The sequence below is a fragment of the Malus domestica genome, chromosome 04 (genome assembly GCF_042453785.1).
Source record: "Malus domestica chromosome 04, GDT2T_hap1".
Classification (NCBI taxonomy): Eukaryota; Viridiplantae; Streptophyta; class Magnoliopsida; order Rosales; family Rosaceae; genus Malus; species Malus domestica.
Window position 1 is genome coordinate 29,496,195 of NC_091664.1, and position 16,267 is coordinate 29,512,461.

The window sequence follows — 16,267 nt, forward strand, 5'->3', positions numbered from 1 at the left end:
TTTTTCCCAATGAAATTAAGCACTGGTTTTTGGAGTTTTGGTACTGATAGCTAGTTATGGAAGAGTTTGAGAGAGATGAGGTTTGAGGAAAGGAAAGAAAATGGGGGAGAAGTGAATGAGCTGATTTTGAGAATGAAGATAGCGAGGAAGCGTAATGGTGAGTTTGCATGGGGAAGGGGCAGACAAGTGGACCACAAACATCATGGAATAGTTACAGGCTTACGACTGCATGGTTGACAACTATATTAACTCTACCTCCTCTTTTGGTTGTGAGATTGAAAAGCTCTTACCCAATACATTTTCTTTTAAGTAACAAAATAAATGTGTGCCATACAGATCTATATTGTATCCACCCATATCCATTATTGTGGAATTTTATTATGTTCAATAAAAGTTTAGAGGGAGGGAGTTTATAGACCATCTAGCCCATCTGATTTATGATGGATATGGACCATCTATCATTCTATCCCCACAATTTGGATCCGGATGGGATCCAAATCTTTAATCGAGTTCAACTTAGTTTATAGATCATTTGATTCATCATAAATTCTTGATTAATGAAACCTTTACAAGATGATCTCTTATGCACACACAACAATTGTTATAGACATGATGGATCTCTCACAAGATGGTTCTAAAATGATTGGTCCTCTATTTTTCCCAATGAAATTAAGCACTGGTTTTTGGAGTTTTGGTACTAATAGCTACTTATGATCGATGGTCTAAACCCCTTCCCCTCTACTTTTCAAGAGATTCTCTTATATTATTAATTCGCTATGTGTCGATCAGACTAAATTTATTTAAATATGTGACAAATATTTATTTGATGATGTATGTTACTGAAATTAAATTTTGGTTGCATAAAAAAAAAAAAAGATTTCTCATTTTCTCTCTCTCATGCGTAGTCATTAGCAAGCATCTAAGAAAGTGAATAAAAATGTCTAGAGGATTAAACTGTTTTCCTAACTAAAATTGTTTTTCCAATTGAAGCTTTTTTAGTGGAGAAGGATTTATAACTAGATTCTAATTAGAATTATTATTCCAAATTTCCAAGGCGATATTGCACTAGTTTCTTAAGAGGAGCAAACAATAAGTTGTATACCTTTTAAAAAGTTAGAGGAGTAGAATACAGTGAGGGCAGAGTGTGCGAGAGAAAAGAAAAGAGATAATAGTATAATATTTCCTATTCTCACAGGTTTTTTTTTTCAGTCTTAATACTAGAGACTTGGCGATATTATTCATTGTGCTCATTATTGTTATAGTGAAAGATTATTGCTCTTACTATATGGATGTAGTCACATAGCCAAAACCACTTAAATTTTTTTTGTTATTTATCTTGATTATTTATTTTTGATTTCTGAATTTGTTTTTATTTTCTCATTCTTAAACGCAATATTCACATCTTTCTCCTAAGATATCTTAATTTTGATATGCTCTACTTTTCTCCAATCAACATTGGATTTCACCTAATGCTGTTTAAATAAGATAAGCTAATAGCATAATAACTTGTTTTTATTAATATAGTAAGACTCTGTAGCAACTAAATTAATTTATTAAACATAAAGTTAACATCCAAAGTCTTCCATGATCTTAAACAAGATTATACAAATCCAATCCATAAGAGCTAGTGTTTGCCATTGCCATTAGAACCACTTGTCATGGACTCAAAATTGATCACTCTCCGGCCATTCAAGCTATCCGATGCCGATGATCTCATGTCATACGCCGGAGATGATCAAGTGACGCGATCCCTCCGATGGAAGACGTTGACAACCAAAGACGAAGCGTTGACCTTCATCAAGGATGTGTGCATCCCCCACCCATGGCGCCGGTCAATATGCATCGACGACCGTTCGATCGGATTCGTAACCGTCTTTCCAGGATCAAGTGATGACAGGCATAAGGCAGATTTAGGGTATGCCATAGCTGCAAAGTATTGGGGCCAAGGGATAACCACCAAAGCAGTTGAGGTTGCCATCTCTCAAGTTTTCAAGGACTCCCCTAGTTTGGTCAGGTTGCAAGCTTTCGCTGACGTGGAGAACAAGGCATCTCAGAGGGTTTTGGAGAAAGCTGGGTTCCAGAAGGAGGGTGTGTTGAGGAGATATGGATATCTCAAGGGAAATATAAAAGATTTGGTAATTTATAGTTTGCTATCAACAGATTAACCCTACACGGGGATTTCTCTAAGTTGTATGCTTTACAAACCTTTTCATTAACAAAAAATTTGCATGTAAGCTCGTGACTGGTTGTATCTTGGTTCTGATTTCTCTTTTTTATAGAACATTGGTGAGCCGAACCTTCTTCATGTAAAACTCGACCCCTGAGTCGAATTGATCATGTCATGTGCAACATTTATCAATGATGGTTCGTTAATGTCCATTGATTTAGAAGAATCTTAACGAAACACTTCTGATATTGTTCACTCGTTCATGACATTTTTACCTTGAAAAGTCACTCCTGGTACTATTCACTTACACCTTTATTTTGTCATTTTCATTAAAACTAAAGTTTTTGATGACTTTTCGTTAGTTTTTCTTTGATTTAGACTCCTTCCTCCTTCCCAACTATGAATAAGATCGAGAGGAGCCGGAAAGCCCCCAACCAGTAAGTCAATCACGTGCTTTTACGCAGCTTCGGCAAATTCTTGAGCGTAACCGGATATCTCTCTCCACATGTATTGTATGACAAATTTTTTCAGGCATGACGAGAAAGATATAAATGAGTGAGTTTGATGGGAATAAAAAGGAGAGATTATAATACAAATTTTCGTATTAATTTAAATTTTTCGTAACCACAATTTTCTGCTTTTTCTTGGCGGAGGTATTAACACATAAATTACAACTCCAGCTTTCTTTGAAGACTAACTATTTCTATGAACACTCTACAAAAAAGGACCCCCTTCTGCAATGCAATACAATTATTGTACAATTCTTCTTCCTACATTCTCACTCTTTTCTTTTCTGTTTATCGTTCAAGATTTTGCAACTTCGAAAGTAAAGAACCGGAATGTCTTCTTGTTCACAAACGAGAGAACGAGGCTTCTTCAAGGTGTATAATTTACTGAGATTTCTTGCCGGAGAGGTGAGCTCGGGTGGTCCAGATTCGACGGAATGACAAGCCGCTGCAAGGGCTTGAGAGCTACCGTGAGCTCGGAGAACGAGGGGCGCAAGTTTGGTTCGCTACTCAAACAGAAAGAACCACCAATTAAACCAAATTCAACAGGTAATGACATTTCAAATATGCATATGTTTCAAAATTTCGTGCAACTTACGTCTGCCAACATTCCCAAATTATCCTTGCAACAAGGGGATCAAGTTCCTTGGGGATCTCAAGGCGACGATTCTGGAAACCCACTGCACCGACGACTTGCATTGGGTTCATGCCACTCCAAGGCAATTTTAGAGTTGCAAGCTCCCACAAAATGACTCCAAAGCTAAATACGTCGCACCTGTATATTTAACAAAATATATACATTATTGTCCTTTTTGATAATCGAGATATAAATAACCCAAAGCTGTAAGAAAAGAACCAGAAATATAATAGCAAGAGTTACTAACTTTTCATTTGAGTTTTCGTTGCGGAGAACTTCAGGTGACATCCACTCAGGCTAGGACATTGATGGAAATTGGACAAAAGAGAAAAAAGTGTCAAAGTTAGAGTCAAGATTTGCGGTCATATCAGCAATTATCGCAGATTCTCACCGTTCCAGCAGTTGATTTGGACGACAAGAAAGTGTTGTGTTTCAAGCGCGACAATCCAAAATCACCAACCTGCACAATTGAACTCCAGTCTCGTAAAATTATACCATAACCAACAACTAATCAAATGGAAATCAAATCGCATTATACACAAGAAACAAGAGAAACAACATTTAAAAGAAATTTGATACCTTCACATTCCAGTTCTTATCAACCAGCAGATTTGGAGACTTCAAATCCCGGTGGACAATCGTCGGTGTACTGGCATGCAAGCAATTCATACCCCTTGCCTGCAAAATACATAGAGGTCTGAGAAAGTGGATATGGCTGTATCAAGCTCAAGAAGACAGGTAAGACTAACTCATACCACATCAAGAGCCATCTTTATTCTACGTTTCTCATCAATTTGACAATGAGGACGATGGATAATCCGATATAGACTTCCCCTGGGGAAATAAAGCACAAGTGGACCAATTACAATGGAAAGATGACAAATAAAATGTATACATGTCCAAAATCATTTGATAATCAAGGTGCAGAATTATACCTTGGAAGGAACTCTGTAATGATAGAGAGGTTTGGAGGACGTGTAACAGCCCCCATGAAAAGCACAACATTTGGATGACGCAATCTCCGCATTATTCGTACCTTACATTGCAAAGCAAAGATCAAAGAAACAGGTTCAGTGGTTTTGGATCAATATGATATAACAGCCACGCAGCCAGGCATGTGATGATCCATAAATGACTGGTTTACAGTTTGGGGTTAAGGTCGAAACGTTCTACCATTGTCAACTATATGCATTTAAAACCAGCAGCTGAGCGGTTATAAGTTTTTTTTCTTAAGGAAACACAATAATTATTCGGGTTGTAAGTTTTTTTTTTTTTCTTCCTTTCCTCAAAGTCTTGGAAACTAAAAAGTACAGCACTGTGCATACAAGGGACAAGAAAGTTACTTCTCTTTTGAACTCAGCCAAAGCAGCACCCGAGAAGTCCTGATCTAGGAACTTCTTCACAGCAACTTCCTGTAAGTCAACAACAATTCACCAGCCAAACACCAGTTGGTTTTAATCCCCGTGAAATTAAATTAAAAACAGTTTCAAGCCTCTGGCAAGAAGATGCATAGTTCCAAGCAGTAATGAAAAAAAGAAAAATTCGCCACGAAATAATGATAACGGAGAAACAATTATCACAAACTACAAATCTTAGCTAACTTCAAAGAAGAGCAAAATAGTCTTGAACATATGCAATGTCATTGTCAATCAAGTATCCCCAACCAAACACTTCCTAAACCTGCTTCCCAGTAAACAGAGAAGCAATTTTGGCTCATTCTGTAGTTGGTCAGCAACTGGCAACGACAATTGATAGAAAAAAAAAATGTGACCTTTCAATGCTTTAAAAGCCACCGTACTTTGATGGTGCTAATTTACATGTGAATTTATCAGTTACTGGCATAAAAAAGAATGAACTAACTACAAACAATTTAGCATTGCCAGTCACCTAAGCAAATCGGCAAAAAATTAAGTTGAAAAGAAAAAAAAACTCAAAATGTGAAATGCCAAGGAAAAAAAAAAATGGGCATGACTTCTGAGATAGGAAGGAATGAGAATACTTGATAGAGGCATCCATGAAATAAATATATGAATGAAAATCAAATAAAACATAACAATAGCTGCAGCCTATGACGTAAGGAAGAGAATATCGTGTTTATATAAAACTCACCGTGCCATGCCAATCAGCATGGTATACCTCTCCATATGAACCTAATCAAGAACAAGAAGAAGAATTAGACAGCCCCCAGGAAAAATCAGTTTTTTCTTTATGAAGAACGAACATTGGCAGTTTGCCAAAATATGACAACTTTGATCAGGTATGGAACATTACCTAGTCCAATCCTTTCTCCAATAACCAGGTCTTCCCATGGAATTTCACATTCACCTACGTCAACATCCTCAAATGATGAGCTAGAATGATATTCAACCCTGCTTGAAATGGAATCAAATGACGAGTTACAACTTTCTGGATCCTTCAGTTTCAAATTGGATTCCATAAATCTGTCATGCGTGAACTTTCTAGGATCATGGGAACCAATTTCATTGTTCTGATATGTAGCATCTACTGTGTTGTTCTGTAAATAGTTCGGAGCCCTGGGTTGTTCCCCCTTAAAACTTTTGGCATCGCCATCTCTATCAAACATATTTGAATGAGCAGTTGATCCGAAACCACCAGGTTTGATCTGTTCAGCAACAGTAGAGCTGGTCGAAGCTGAAGATGATGAATTGTAACCATTAGGCTCACGATTTATTTTTGGGAAGATGCCATCATACTCCTTTCTTTTAGGGACTTCATTGAAAGCATATTTATTTTTCCACATCAATGATGCAGGAGGTCGACCAGAAGCAAGATTATTTTGTCTTTTCTGAAGCTCTTCAACTTTATTCTCCACCGGTTTGTTATACATAGAAGCTTTCCCAGGTCCTTTTATTTGGAATGGGTTAAGATCAGCAAAAAGGTTCTTTGGGTCCTCAGAGTTGTTTTGAGTATATGGAACTACATTTACATTCATCCTCATACCACCATCACCTGCATGAGCCCCACGATTCCCTCTGTTGTACTTTGAATTTTCGAAGGCTGATGAGGAAAGCTGATCTAACTGAGTTGTTCCATTCGGTATTCCAGAAGAACCAACTCCACTGTCACTACTTGCACCTGAGAATGTTGGAAATGATTCTCCTTTCCCTGAACTCGGTCTTCTCTCCAGACCTGAACTACTTTCAAGTGCAGGGTTTTGGCTGCTTCCCTCTCCATGTAATGGCTTTGGTCCTGGGTAAGCGATATCTGTGTCGATATAAGAATGTAAAGTAGGAAGTTTGTTCAAGTTTGGATTATATGGCTTAAAGGTAGTGTCCTTTGAACTTTGGATGTCAGTTGGTACGAGTGTTCCAGGATCAGCCATCAGATCCACCAAAAACTCCCTGAAGACAAACTATAAATTAAATCTATGTAGAAAGGTAAACAGATCAAGTTGAGAAGTTGTAAAAATTCAAAGAAGACTGCTGCTCAACTTTAAGGGCAAAAGAAATCTAATGCTATACTACACTCTAAATACATAGATGACAAAATCTACTATGCTACTGCACATTATGAAGCTATTATGTGGCTAGAAGTTGTCATTAATCAATCAAAACTTATAAGGTTTTAGAGATTGGTAAAAGTTTTGGAATAAAATCGAACTCACAGTGCAGAATAATATTTTTTTTGTAGACTATTTTTTTTTTTTTTTTTTTTTTTGCATGTACACCCCAGAATAATATAAGTGAAAACCCAACACATTATACAAAAAGTATCAACGATTTAACCGCAAAAACCTGCAAAAAGCATAAGCCACTACCTGTCATCCTCCAACTTTATTACATTAACTGCACCGTCCTCAGCACCAGTGTAATGAACTCCCTTAAGCAGTCTACAGGGCATCTCGATATTGTCAGCTAGTACCTACATCCGAGGATACAGATAAATATATAAGATGTAGCCTCAACTTTTATTACTATTTACTAGAAATTTGTAATGGTAAGATCATTAATTAAGCCCGATACAGTTCCTCCTTATATTTAAATGCAAAAAATAATTGCTTAATGTCATAAAGAAGAGAAATACTGATACAAGCAAAAAAACTTGTGTTATGTCAGCAAACCAAAAAGCTTCCAGTGGTCACTAACAATTTAAATTAGAAGACCCATTCATAGCATGGCTAATGTATTAAATCCAAAACACAAAATTTTAAGAGAAGTTGGTTACATACATCTGAGGTGAGATGAAAATTCAAATTACAGAAGCTATACTTATATATTTTCTGGAAGGACAAAACAAACATCACTCTTTTAATATGAAGAGTACTGAAAATAACAAAGCCTCCATAATATAGAACACAGCTAGCTATACCAATCGCAGAAATAGTATTGCCTAAAAGTCCTAATAACTGATGATAATCTGAAAGCTAACCTTGAAAAGCAAAGCCCGATGTCGGGAGAGACCAATAGCAATGGATCCAATAGGCAGTACACTAGTTTGCATTGATGTCCTCAATTCTGTGCTTCTTTCCATCCATCTCGCTAATACAACATTTGCATCCTTTACAGGCCCACCCATACGTTCGCTAACGAGTTCAGCAAGCCTCTGAACTAAAACACCAACATTGGTGACAGGACAGTCTAAAGCAATACACTGTGCAATTTGCACCAACTCTTCCAAGACAGGATCAACTTTTCGATTTACTACTGAAACTTCAAATCCAGAACTCCCAAGGTTTGCTTCAAGATTTGTGAGAGATGGCATTTTTCCTTGAATTGCTGAATCTGGGGAAAGTCCATATACATCATAAAATCCATCAACCACTTTCTCCTCATAGTCTAGCGCATTGAACTCCTGGTATGAACAAAAGAATCCAATCCAAATCAAGGTGAGTAAAAAAGTAAAGTAACGTCTCTTGATAGTAGTATATACAAGCAAAAAAAATAAAGAAGGTGTGTATTTGTTCTAATTCAATATATGAAGGTTCATGAAAGATACTACATAACATTTTTTCCCTGATCGACAAAATCTACTCCCAACCACTAATGGAGGATTTTCCTATTTGACACTGAATAAGTGAGAACGCAAGAGTAGGCTAAAAAAACTGAGCTCAGCTACACTTCCGCGACACCTTAAACTACTCTGCATTCCAACTTGTATCCAAATTTTAGCAGTGAGTGTATTCCAAAGTTTTAAACTTATCAAAAGAAAATTCACAGGTCATTTCGAAAACTATTAAAACTCCAGAAATTATAGACCATATGTTCATACAGCGGGGAATTCACTACTACGCTACTAGCAGGATTCTGATAGTTCTCAAAAGACCAGATCTTTCCCTTACTTAAAAATGAACTGAGCAAATTCCGTACAATCAACCATACTACGACAACAGTCAAACTTAATTAACAGTAAAATCTTTGCTAATCCCAAATCAAACGCATGTTTTAACACAATTAACAATCAATTCATGCTCCTACACTACAATTACTACCAATTTAAGCTCATACACCAAAATTGACTACAAAAATGACTGAATTCGAACATAAAAACTTCACCAAACTCACCCAATAGTGCCGCGACAAAGTCTCCGCCGCCGCCTCGACCTTATCTCTCGAAGACTCGATCCGATTGCGGCCCAAGCTCAGCAGCATCGCCGCCCGGATCTGATCCTTCTCCGGATCATCCCGATAGTCCGAATTCGAAGCGCTGATCGCTAAAGCAAGCTGGACTTGAAACTCCTCTTCCGACATCATATAGTCCGGTCGGTTCACAGTCATCGTCGACTCCACAGAGCCACCTCCCCCAGCCGGCAAGGTCCCCGCCGGCGTCGGCGAAGACGACGAAGGACTCGCCGGAGCGTTCCCTGACGTCTGATCGGACACCGTATGGTGATCGGAACCGAGCGAGGGCGAGGCCACGGTGGATGGGGAAGCCGCCGCGGCCTCGTTCGATCGGGTCGGGTCGTGGTTGCTTCCTATGTGAAGCTTCTTGAAAATGTGCTTCATCGCCTTATCTCGCTTCCGCTCTCTTCTTTCTTTCTCTACTTTCTCCGCCAGCTTGAAAATTTCTGGGAATTCCTCTCACTTTCTCGGTCGATTTTTTCCGTCGGGTTTTCCGGTGGAAGGCGGGCGTTCTCAGCGGAGGGAAAACTTAGCGCTGTGGGTATATTGCGTTGGCCGGTTACCTAGCGGACGCGGTCTTTGTGGAAATTACCGGATTGACCCGCGGGGATTAGTAAACGATTCAATGGAAATTGAGCACGGTGACGGCGGTGGCATTTCTGTCAAATGACTTATGATCTACGCGGCGTTGACGTCCACGTCACAGAGACGGAGAGAGGTGCTTTATGAGTATTTTATTTAGAAAAGAGTAATGTTTTTTTGTTTTTTTTTGTATTATCGAACGATAGATTTTGTTAGATTAATTACTGACGGGATTTTGAACTCACGCATTTATGCAAAAGTTCAACACATTCCTACTACTATAGTAAGAGGTAAATGGCCACTTGCAGACAAGAGTAATGTTAGAGATATCATATATTTAATTAATAACTTAATCGTTAATAACTACATCACATTTTTTCATACCATATTTGGGATTTAGATCCTCTCCATATCCCCTCATTGGGATCCGGATCAATACATAGTAACCGTTCATCAAAGATCGTGAGGTCATAATTAAATACTTTTTATATTTTTTTAAAGTAAAGTAACCTCGTTTTGCTTGAAAAATAAAATAAAATATAAAATTTGTGGCCACACGATTTTTGATGAATTGTTACTATGCATTGATCTCCAGGATCCCAAGTGAAGGGATCCGAACAGGATTTAAATCCTCATATTTGTACCATTTCAATAAAACTCACGTGTGTTCGTGGGGTAGGTACAAATATGATATAAAAATATTATAAGTGTAATTTAGTACAAATTTGGTCTTTTTAACGAATGAGGATCCTCTCCGGATTCCCTTTATGAGAATCTTGAGGATGCTCCAATCACGTATGTTCATCGTACATCATGCAGTCAGATATTATTGTAAATTTTTTATTTAAAATTAAATATAAACAGTACTTGACGAAAAATGATCGCACAATGGGTGCTCGTGGCGGAGATCGTCCTCTCAAATTTGTTGAAGTTATCAGTGAGATGAGTGAGTGAGAGAGAAGGAGAGGAGAGAGGACAGGGACAGAGAAATATAAGAGAGAGGAAGCCGAGGGATGACTAATTTTTTATTTTTTGGATAAGGATGATTCTAATGTTAAAACTATAAATCCTCACTTTTTCTGTTTTGAGGAAGCAAGTGGCGTCGTTGCATGGAGTGAACGTGCAGACGACGTGCTCTCCGCCGTTGTATCCGCCGATCTGGTCGAGGCTTCCATCAAGGAGGACGGAGCCACCAAAGGAGTTTGAACTTACATCGTCATGCAAGGCTCAACATATTTCTACTAATGTGGTAAGTGTTGAGTGCCGTGCAGTCTACTTTGAGGACGGTGTCGCTGGGGCCGTGGTCAGTGCGGTCGGACATGATGACTTTGTTGGTACGTAGGAGTTGCATGTGCATGGCGGAGATGCCGACGGAGGAGTGGAGGTGCCCTTGGAGAAGGAGGGTGGTTATCTTTGAGAGGGCTGGTGAAGTTTGCATCTAAAACGGTGGATGCATTCAAAGAGTTGGAAGTGGAGCTCAAGAAGTATGATTACTTACTAGCTATAGGCACCAAACTTTCCAAGCTCAAATTGCGCGCTCTCTCATATTTTCCCTGTCATCGGAGAAAAACTTGTGTCCGATTGGTTCGTTTACGGCTTCAAAGTGAACCGGATGGGACAACGGATAGAGAGACGATAGAAAAGGCAAACAAATTGGCTCTCTTTCTTGTATGTGTGACCGCACAACCACGTGGTCTGACAAACAAACTCTAAAATTTGCATCGACAAAGTGATTCTCAAACTAGTGCTCTTCTTCGGATTATCGGGTTTAACATATCAATCAATATATAATAACCAAGAACAACTCCTAAATTAATTGGTAATTCCAATATAATTACGTAGTTGCGCTACAAGTTCTCAGAGAGAGTAGAGAGTAAACAGGCGAAAATTCAACTAACCAACCCGCTATCGACATGATCAAACAAAATAGCATTTAAGAAACTTCTACTTGATGGAGAGATGCAAAAGTTCTAGTGAAACATAATTTGGGGTTCAGCCTAATTCCTTTTACCCCGATTACGTCTTGGTCCAACTACTTCCCATCCATCTTCTGCTTTAGCTGCTGGCTTGGGAGTTGGTTTACTGCTCGTCGCGTCTGCTGGATTCAAATTTGGCTGGGACTCTGGTGTGTCCACCATCATGCTAGATGAACCATCATTTTCCTCGTCGTCATTGTCGTCGTCGTCATCATCATCTTCATTGTCCTGAGATGAGTAAGGAAGCAAACAAAAAGAACTGTAAGCAAATAATCCTACATGTGACTTTCGAGCATGTATATGACCAGGAAAGGCTCTCCAGCGTGGATTGTTTCCATGATTCCAATGTCCGAAAGGAGTAATCCCAAATAGAATAGAGCTCCACAAGTTGAACATCCGAAGAAAATGCATACGCAAAACAGTGGTGTGATTTGAATTCTTTACAAGAATAATTGACAACTTAAAATTCATCATCAAGTATGTTCAATACGAGATGATACATCATAACATCGTGCTACCTTCACACAAGTTGCAAAATAACAATTCCAATTAGAGGCCCTCTGTTGTTAAAGACGAAGGGGTAGCACGAGAGAGTAATACTCGTGGATGGGAGGCTCCTCATCTCTTATCAGGAGCCGGGATCATCAACTTATAAGCACAATTTCCAGCATCATTCTTGATACTTACATGATTCGCCAACATCCATTTCAGATCAAATTAACAACAATTAAAGTTTTCTTCAAATAGACTCATGAATAATTGACTACTTATAACACTCTGGTGGTAATAATATGTGCATTATGTTACCAAATCACGCAGTCTCTTTTCCCAAGGGCGTTGATTAAAACTCACTTGTCTAACATGAGGAACGGCAACTCTTCGATGATTGCCTTCTCTCAGACTTTCAACGGAATTGAAATTGCCAGTCAAACAGTCTTCATACATAAACATTAACTTTTCAGCCACCTGTATAAGTCCAAAGAACAAGAAAAGGATTACAAACATCATCAAGACAGAAAACCAATACTGATAAACAGCATCTGAGATATCCAAAGCTAGCCGAATTCCAGCCAAAATATGCAGGAATATCCATAAACGATAAGGTAATCAAAGGAAAACTGCAGGATTCCGCTAAACTAAGTTGGCTAGGGGAATGTGCTGCCCCTGTCCACCCGGGTTCGAATCACCATCCATCCCCGTAGGTATATAGTTCAATTAAAATTACGGCAATGGGCTACCCTCTGCACCTAAGTTCGAATCCCCTCATCATAGTGTAAAAAAGGTCGTACCAGTGCACAAGGCTCCCGCTTTACGCAGGGACTGGAGAGGTGAATGTTGGCTAGCCTTACCCCATTTATGGAGAGGCTGCTCCCATCGCTCGAATCAAAAAACAAAATCCAAGGAAAATTGAAGGGTACTTATCAATTGAAGAGCATATATACCTCCTCAATGCTGCCATCCTCTGTCATTGTATTGAGAGAAATCATAGCTTCATTGAGAATATCTTCCAAATCATCAATGTACAGAATCTCTGAGCATAATCAATCAACACATACACAAAAGCACTATCAGAAACAAAAAATGGATTCTTTAAAGAAATCAGAATGAACCCAGTGACATTTAAGGCTTGTCTGGCAATGCTTCTTTAAAAAGCACTTCTGCTCATACATGCTTCTATTAAAAGCACATAAATTTTTTCAATAAAAATGAAGTGCATTTTTTAACCCAGAAGTACACTTTTTTCTGCCAAGCATGGTTAAAAGCACTTTCGGTGATCTGAAAGCGCTTATTTTGAAGGCACTCCCAAAGATACCCGGAAGTGAGGTGAGTGAGTTGATTTGAGTACCTGCAGACTGAGTGAACCACGAGAAGGCATCGGCGGCGAGTTGCTCGGCTTTTTGGCGCGAGCCACGGCCGCCCCACTCGTTGTCGACGGCCAACTGGAGCGCCGACCACCGGGACAGAACCAGACCGATGCCTTCTCTGAATATCGCCTCCGCATCTGCCGACAGCTTTCTCTCAGCTTCCATCTTTCAGCCTATCTCCGCCTCTCTATCAGAGAATCTAGAGAGAGATTGAAACCCTAGAGAGAACAGAATTCGATTGTCAGCTGAAATGCTCAGTTGGTTCACAGCCAAAGGAAGTGGGCTCTGACTGAATGAATGGGAGCCACCGGAGAAGGAAGAAGAAAGGGCGAAGGTTAGATCAATATGGGCCTGGGCCTGTTATTGGAACTATGTTTAATAATAGTGGGCCGATGGGTTTAATTTTATGGGCTTGTTTGATGTACCCATGTCCGGTGAGCCCAGAGTCTAATTTCAAGTTATGTTGAAGATAAAAGTGATTTTTTTTTTTTAACGAGGGGATTAGAATGAAATAAGACATTGAAACTTATTTGTTCTAATCCTACTATAAGACTCAAGTCATTCTCACGAAAAGGCAAGCCTCTTATATCTGAAATTTGGATTCCCTTTGGACTTTAGTGTTTGGAGTCTAAAGATCAGAAAATCTGGACTATTAGTTTGTACGAATGACCGTTAATTTGTGTGAAGTGAATCTACTGAATGAGTTAATGTGATTGTCAGATCCAATTTGCGTAATTTAGATTGTCTGATCGTTAGACTTCAAGTAATTAGAATCGAAAAGTTATATTGGATACCATTCTACTTGATATAAGTCCAATATGTATTACACAACTTACAGATCGTATAAAAACGTTTTACCATCTACGTAATTAGGTTGTCCTAAAACAAAATTTCTCCGCCCATGTCCTAAACAGCTCAAGGTAGTTCGTACTTGGAACGAGTCATCATCTCTTCTTCTCAATGCCATTTGCTTCCACCTTAACATACATAAGCACTTCCAAACCAACAAATTTCACCTAAGAACTCGCCAAGTACTCGCGAACACTCTCGTGCTGTCCACCCAGAATCCCGCCACGTTCCACCTCCATAGCATCTACGTGTCCGAATGTTGAATCTCTCCCCATGCACGTACGCCAAAAGCCCCCCTCCCCCTTCTTCTCCATGCTTTTCTCGTACCCTCTTACCCAAATATCAAATATTTCACAAAAATAAAATAAAAAAACAGTAATTTTGATCTGAAAAATGAGCCAAGAACAGTCGCGAAGGCCTGAAGATCAGAAGGAGCCGGTGAAATATGGGGACGTGTTTCCCGGCGTTCAGGGAGCTGAGCTGGCGGAGAAGGTGGTGACGCCCAAGGACGCTGCCATAATGCAGGCGGCGGAAAATGCTGTGCTGGGGCATACCCTCAAGGGTGGTGCTGCCTCAATCATGCAGTCCGCCGCCACGGAGAATGAGAAGGCGGGTGTTGTGGGTTCAAGTGACGTGAATGCGGATGTTGTGGGAGACGGGGTTAGCGTTAAGGAGGCTGATCTTCCGGGACGCCGTATAATATCAGAGTCGATCGGTGGGCAGGTTCAATATATTTCTAGCATATAAAATGTTTATTACATGCATACAATATTTGAGTTCTAGCTAAAAACTCATGTACTTGTTAGTTTTACATGTATTTTTTCAAAATTTTATTTGATTTTGATGTGTTCTTCTTTTATTCTATTCCTTGTTGATTGATTCTAGGGTCCGAATTCAAATCAAAGGAAAGTAGATCATGAAAAGCAAAGGAATAAAATTCTAGAAAAATATTGTCAAAATCCTTATGTTTGTGAGTGTATTGATTTATTTTTCATTTTGTTTTGGTTGCACTTGGAGACATGAATATATAATACACGCATATGCGTTCATGTTTGTTCTCTGTGAATGGTAGGTTGTGGGGCAATACAGCCAGCGAGCTCCTTTGGCAGCACCAAACACTATTCAACCAGTCGGTGGCTCTGCCGGTCAAATCACCATTGGTGAGGCCCTCGAGGCCACGGCTATGACAGCCGGACAGAAGCCGGTGGAGTATAGCGATGCAGCCGCAATTCAGGCGGCAGAGGTTAGAGCAACCGGCCGTACCAACATAGTACCCGGTGGTGTGGCAGCAGCCGCTCAGTCGGCCGCAACCCTCAATGCTCGGGCTACAAAGGACGAGGAGAAGACTAAACTGGCCAACATTCTTGCGGTATAAGGTTAACTACAGCAAATTCAATAATAATTTGATCACGTTGTTTCCAAAAGTACGTACGTGTGACACTTGATATATTGTGTCTGTGTGATTGTAGGATGCAACTTCAAAGTTACCGGCAGACAAACCGGCAACACGTCGTGATGCTGAGGGAGTGACGGGAGCGGAAATGCGAAACGATCCATTCCTGACTACGCACCCGACTGGAGTGGCGGCTTCGGTGGCGGCAGCTGCTAGGCTGAACGAGAATAACAGCAACGAAGGGCTAAAATAGTTCGCATATGTGAGTCTAGAAGTATCATCAGATACGTATATCAGTATATGCAGGCTGCCCGGGTTGTGTTGTCACTTACAGTAGCCGCCATAGCCGTGTTTTTCGAGTCTGAAAACGTTTGTTATCTTCCAAACAGATGTCCTCTTCCGTTGGGGGGTATGAATATGGTGAATAAAGGACCCAGAGTATGTGCCAATATTAATGTACGAGAGTTTGTATTTGTAGCTTACTTTTGCACTCGAGTTCTCGAGTTTGATTCTTCCTGGACACCACTTGTTTAAAAATAAAATGGAAAGAAGAAGATATTTGAAAGTGGATCGACTGAGGTATATATGAAGAAGTGGAACTTGGTGACAAGTGAGAAGAACAAACAAGTCTTTGCCGATCACCCTTTCACTCACTCTTCCACTTATTTGTGTTTAGGAACGCACAGAATTTTGTAGTAAAAATGGAAGGAATA

The 16,267-nt window shown here is 39.6% G+C and overlaps 4 protein-coding genes across 4 annotated transcripts; 2 read left to right on the plus strand and 2 right to left on the minus strand.

Annotated features, from left to right (window-relative positions):
* Positions 1-1,499: 1,499 nt before the first annotated feature.
* Positions 1,500-2,422, plus strand: LOC103408647 (uncharacterized). Its single transcript, XM_008347481.4, has one exon. It carries the CDS (start codon positions 1,659-1,661, stop codon positions 2,163-2,165), a length of 507 nt encoding a protein of 168 aa, XP_008345703.1. The 5' UTR covers positions 1,500-1,658; the 3' UTR covers positions 2,166-2,422.
* Positions 2,423-2,749: 327 nt separating this feature from the next.
* On the minus strand, positions 2,750-9,733 carry LOC103419488 (serine/threonine-protein kinase EDR1). Its single transcript, XM_029101499.2, has 13 exons — positions 8,833-9,733; positions 7,700-8,122; positions 7,089-7,192; positions 5,582-6,672; positions 5,420-5,460; positions 4,654-4,722; positions 4,246-4,346; positions 4,066-4,144; positions 3,890-3,988; positions 3,702-3,770; positions 3,558-3,607; positions 3,272-3,448; positions 2,750-3,179 (listed from the first exon to the last, which is right to left on the minus strand). The coding sequence occupies exons 1-13, from the start codon at positions 9,271-9,273 to the stop codon at positions 3,044-3,046; spliced, it is 2,880 nt and encodes a 959-aa protein (XP_028957332.2). The 5' UTR covers positions 9,274-9,733; the 3' UTR covers positions 2,750-3,043.
* A 1,546-nt stretch (positions 9,734-11,279) lies between these two features.
* LOC103434140 (uncharacterized) lies at positions 11,280-13,648 on the minus strand. The gene is made up of 4 exons (XM_008372448.4): positions 13,294-13,648; positions 12,890-12,978; positions 12,300-12,413; positions 11,280-11,675 (listed from the first exon to the last, which is right to left on the minus strand). Exons 1-4 carry the CDS (start codon positions 13,475-13,477, stop codon positions 11,469-11,471), a joined length of 594 nt encoding a protein of 197 aa, XP_008370670.3. The 5' UTR covers positions 13,478-13,648; the 3' UTR covers positions 11,280-11,468.
* An 845-nt stretch (positions 13,649-14,493) lies between these two features.
* On the plus strand, positions 14,494-16,119 carry LOC103434318 (late embryogenesis abundant protein D-34). Its single transcript, XM_029101498.2, has 3 exons — positions 14,494-14,884; positions 15,234-15,530; positions 15,631-16,119. The coding sequence occupies exons 1-3, from the start codon at positions 14,555-14,557 to the stop codon at positions 15,805-15,807; spliced, it is 804 nt and encodes a 267-aa protein (XP_028957331.2). The 5' UTR covers positions 14,494-14,554; the 3' UTR covers positions 15,808-16,119.
* The last annotated feature ends 148 nt before the right edge of the window (positions 16,120-16,267 follow it).

Excerpts from the sequence above, each read along its gene's own strand:
- LOC103408647 (XM_008347481.4), top strand. The coding sequence starts at position 1,659 with ATGGACTCAAAATTGATCACTCTCCGGCCATTCAAGCTATCCGATGCC.
- LOC103419488 (XM_029101499.2), bottom strand. The coding sequence starts at position 9,273 with ATGAAGCACATTTTCAAGAAGCTTCACATAGGAAGCAACCACGACCCG. Across the intron at positions 5,461-5,581 it reads TGGAGAAAGGATTGGACTAG|GTTCATATGGAGAGGTATAC; the intron begins GTAATGTTCCAT and ends GTTCTTGATTAG. Across the intron at positions 4,723-5,419 it reads ATGCTGATTGGCATGGCACG|GAAGTTGCTGTGAAGAAGTT; the intron begins GTGAGTTTTATA and ends GTTGACTTACAG.
- LOC103434140 (XM_008372448.4), bottom strand. The coding sequence starts at position 13,477 with ATGGAAGCTGAGAGAAAGCTGTCGGCAGATGCGGAGGCGATATTCAGA. Across the intron at positions 12,979-13,293 it reads GTGGTTCACTCAGTCTGCAG|AGATTCTGTACATTGATGAT; the intron begins GTACTCAAATCA and ends GATTATGCTCAG. Across the intron at positions 11,676-12,299 it reads CCGTTCCTCATGTTAGACAA|GACAATGAAGATGATGATGA; the intron begins GTGAGTTTTAAT and ends TACTCATCTCAG.
- LOC103434318 (XM_029101498.2), top strand. The coding sequence starts at position 14,555 with ATGAGCCAAGAACAGTCGCGAAGGCCTGAAGATCAGAAGGAGCCGGTG. Across the intron at positions 14,885-15,233 it reads CAGAGTCGATCGGTGGGCAG|GTTGTGGGGCAATACAGCCA; the intron begins GTTCAATATATT and ends TGTGAATGGTAG. Across the intron at positions 15,531-15,630 it reads AACTGGCCAACATTCTTGCG|GATGCAACTTCAAAGTTACC; the intron begins GTATAAGGTTAA and ends GTGTGATTGTAG.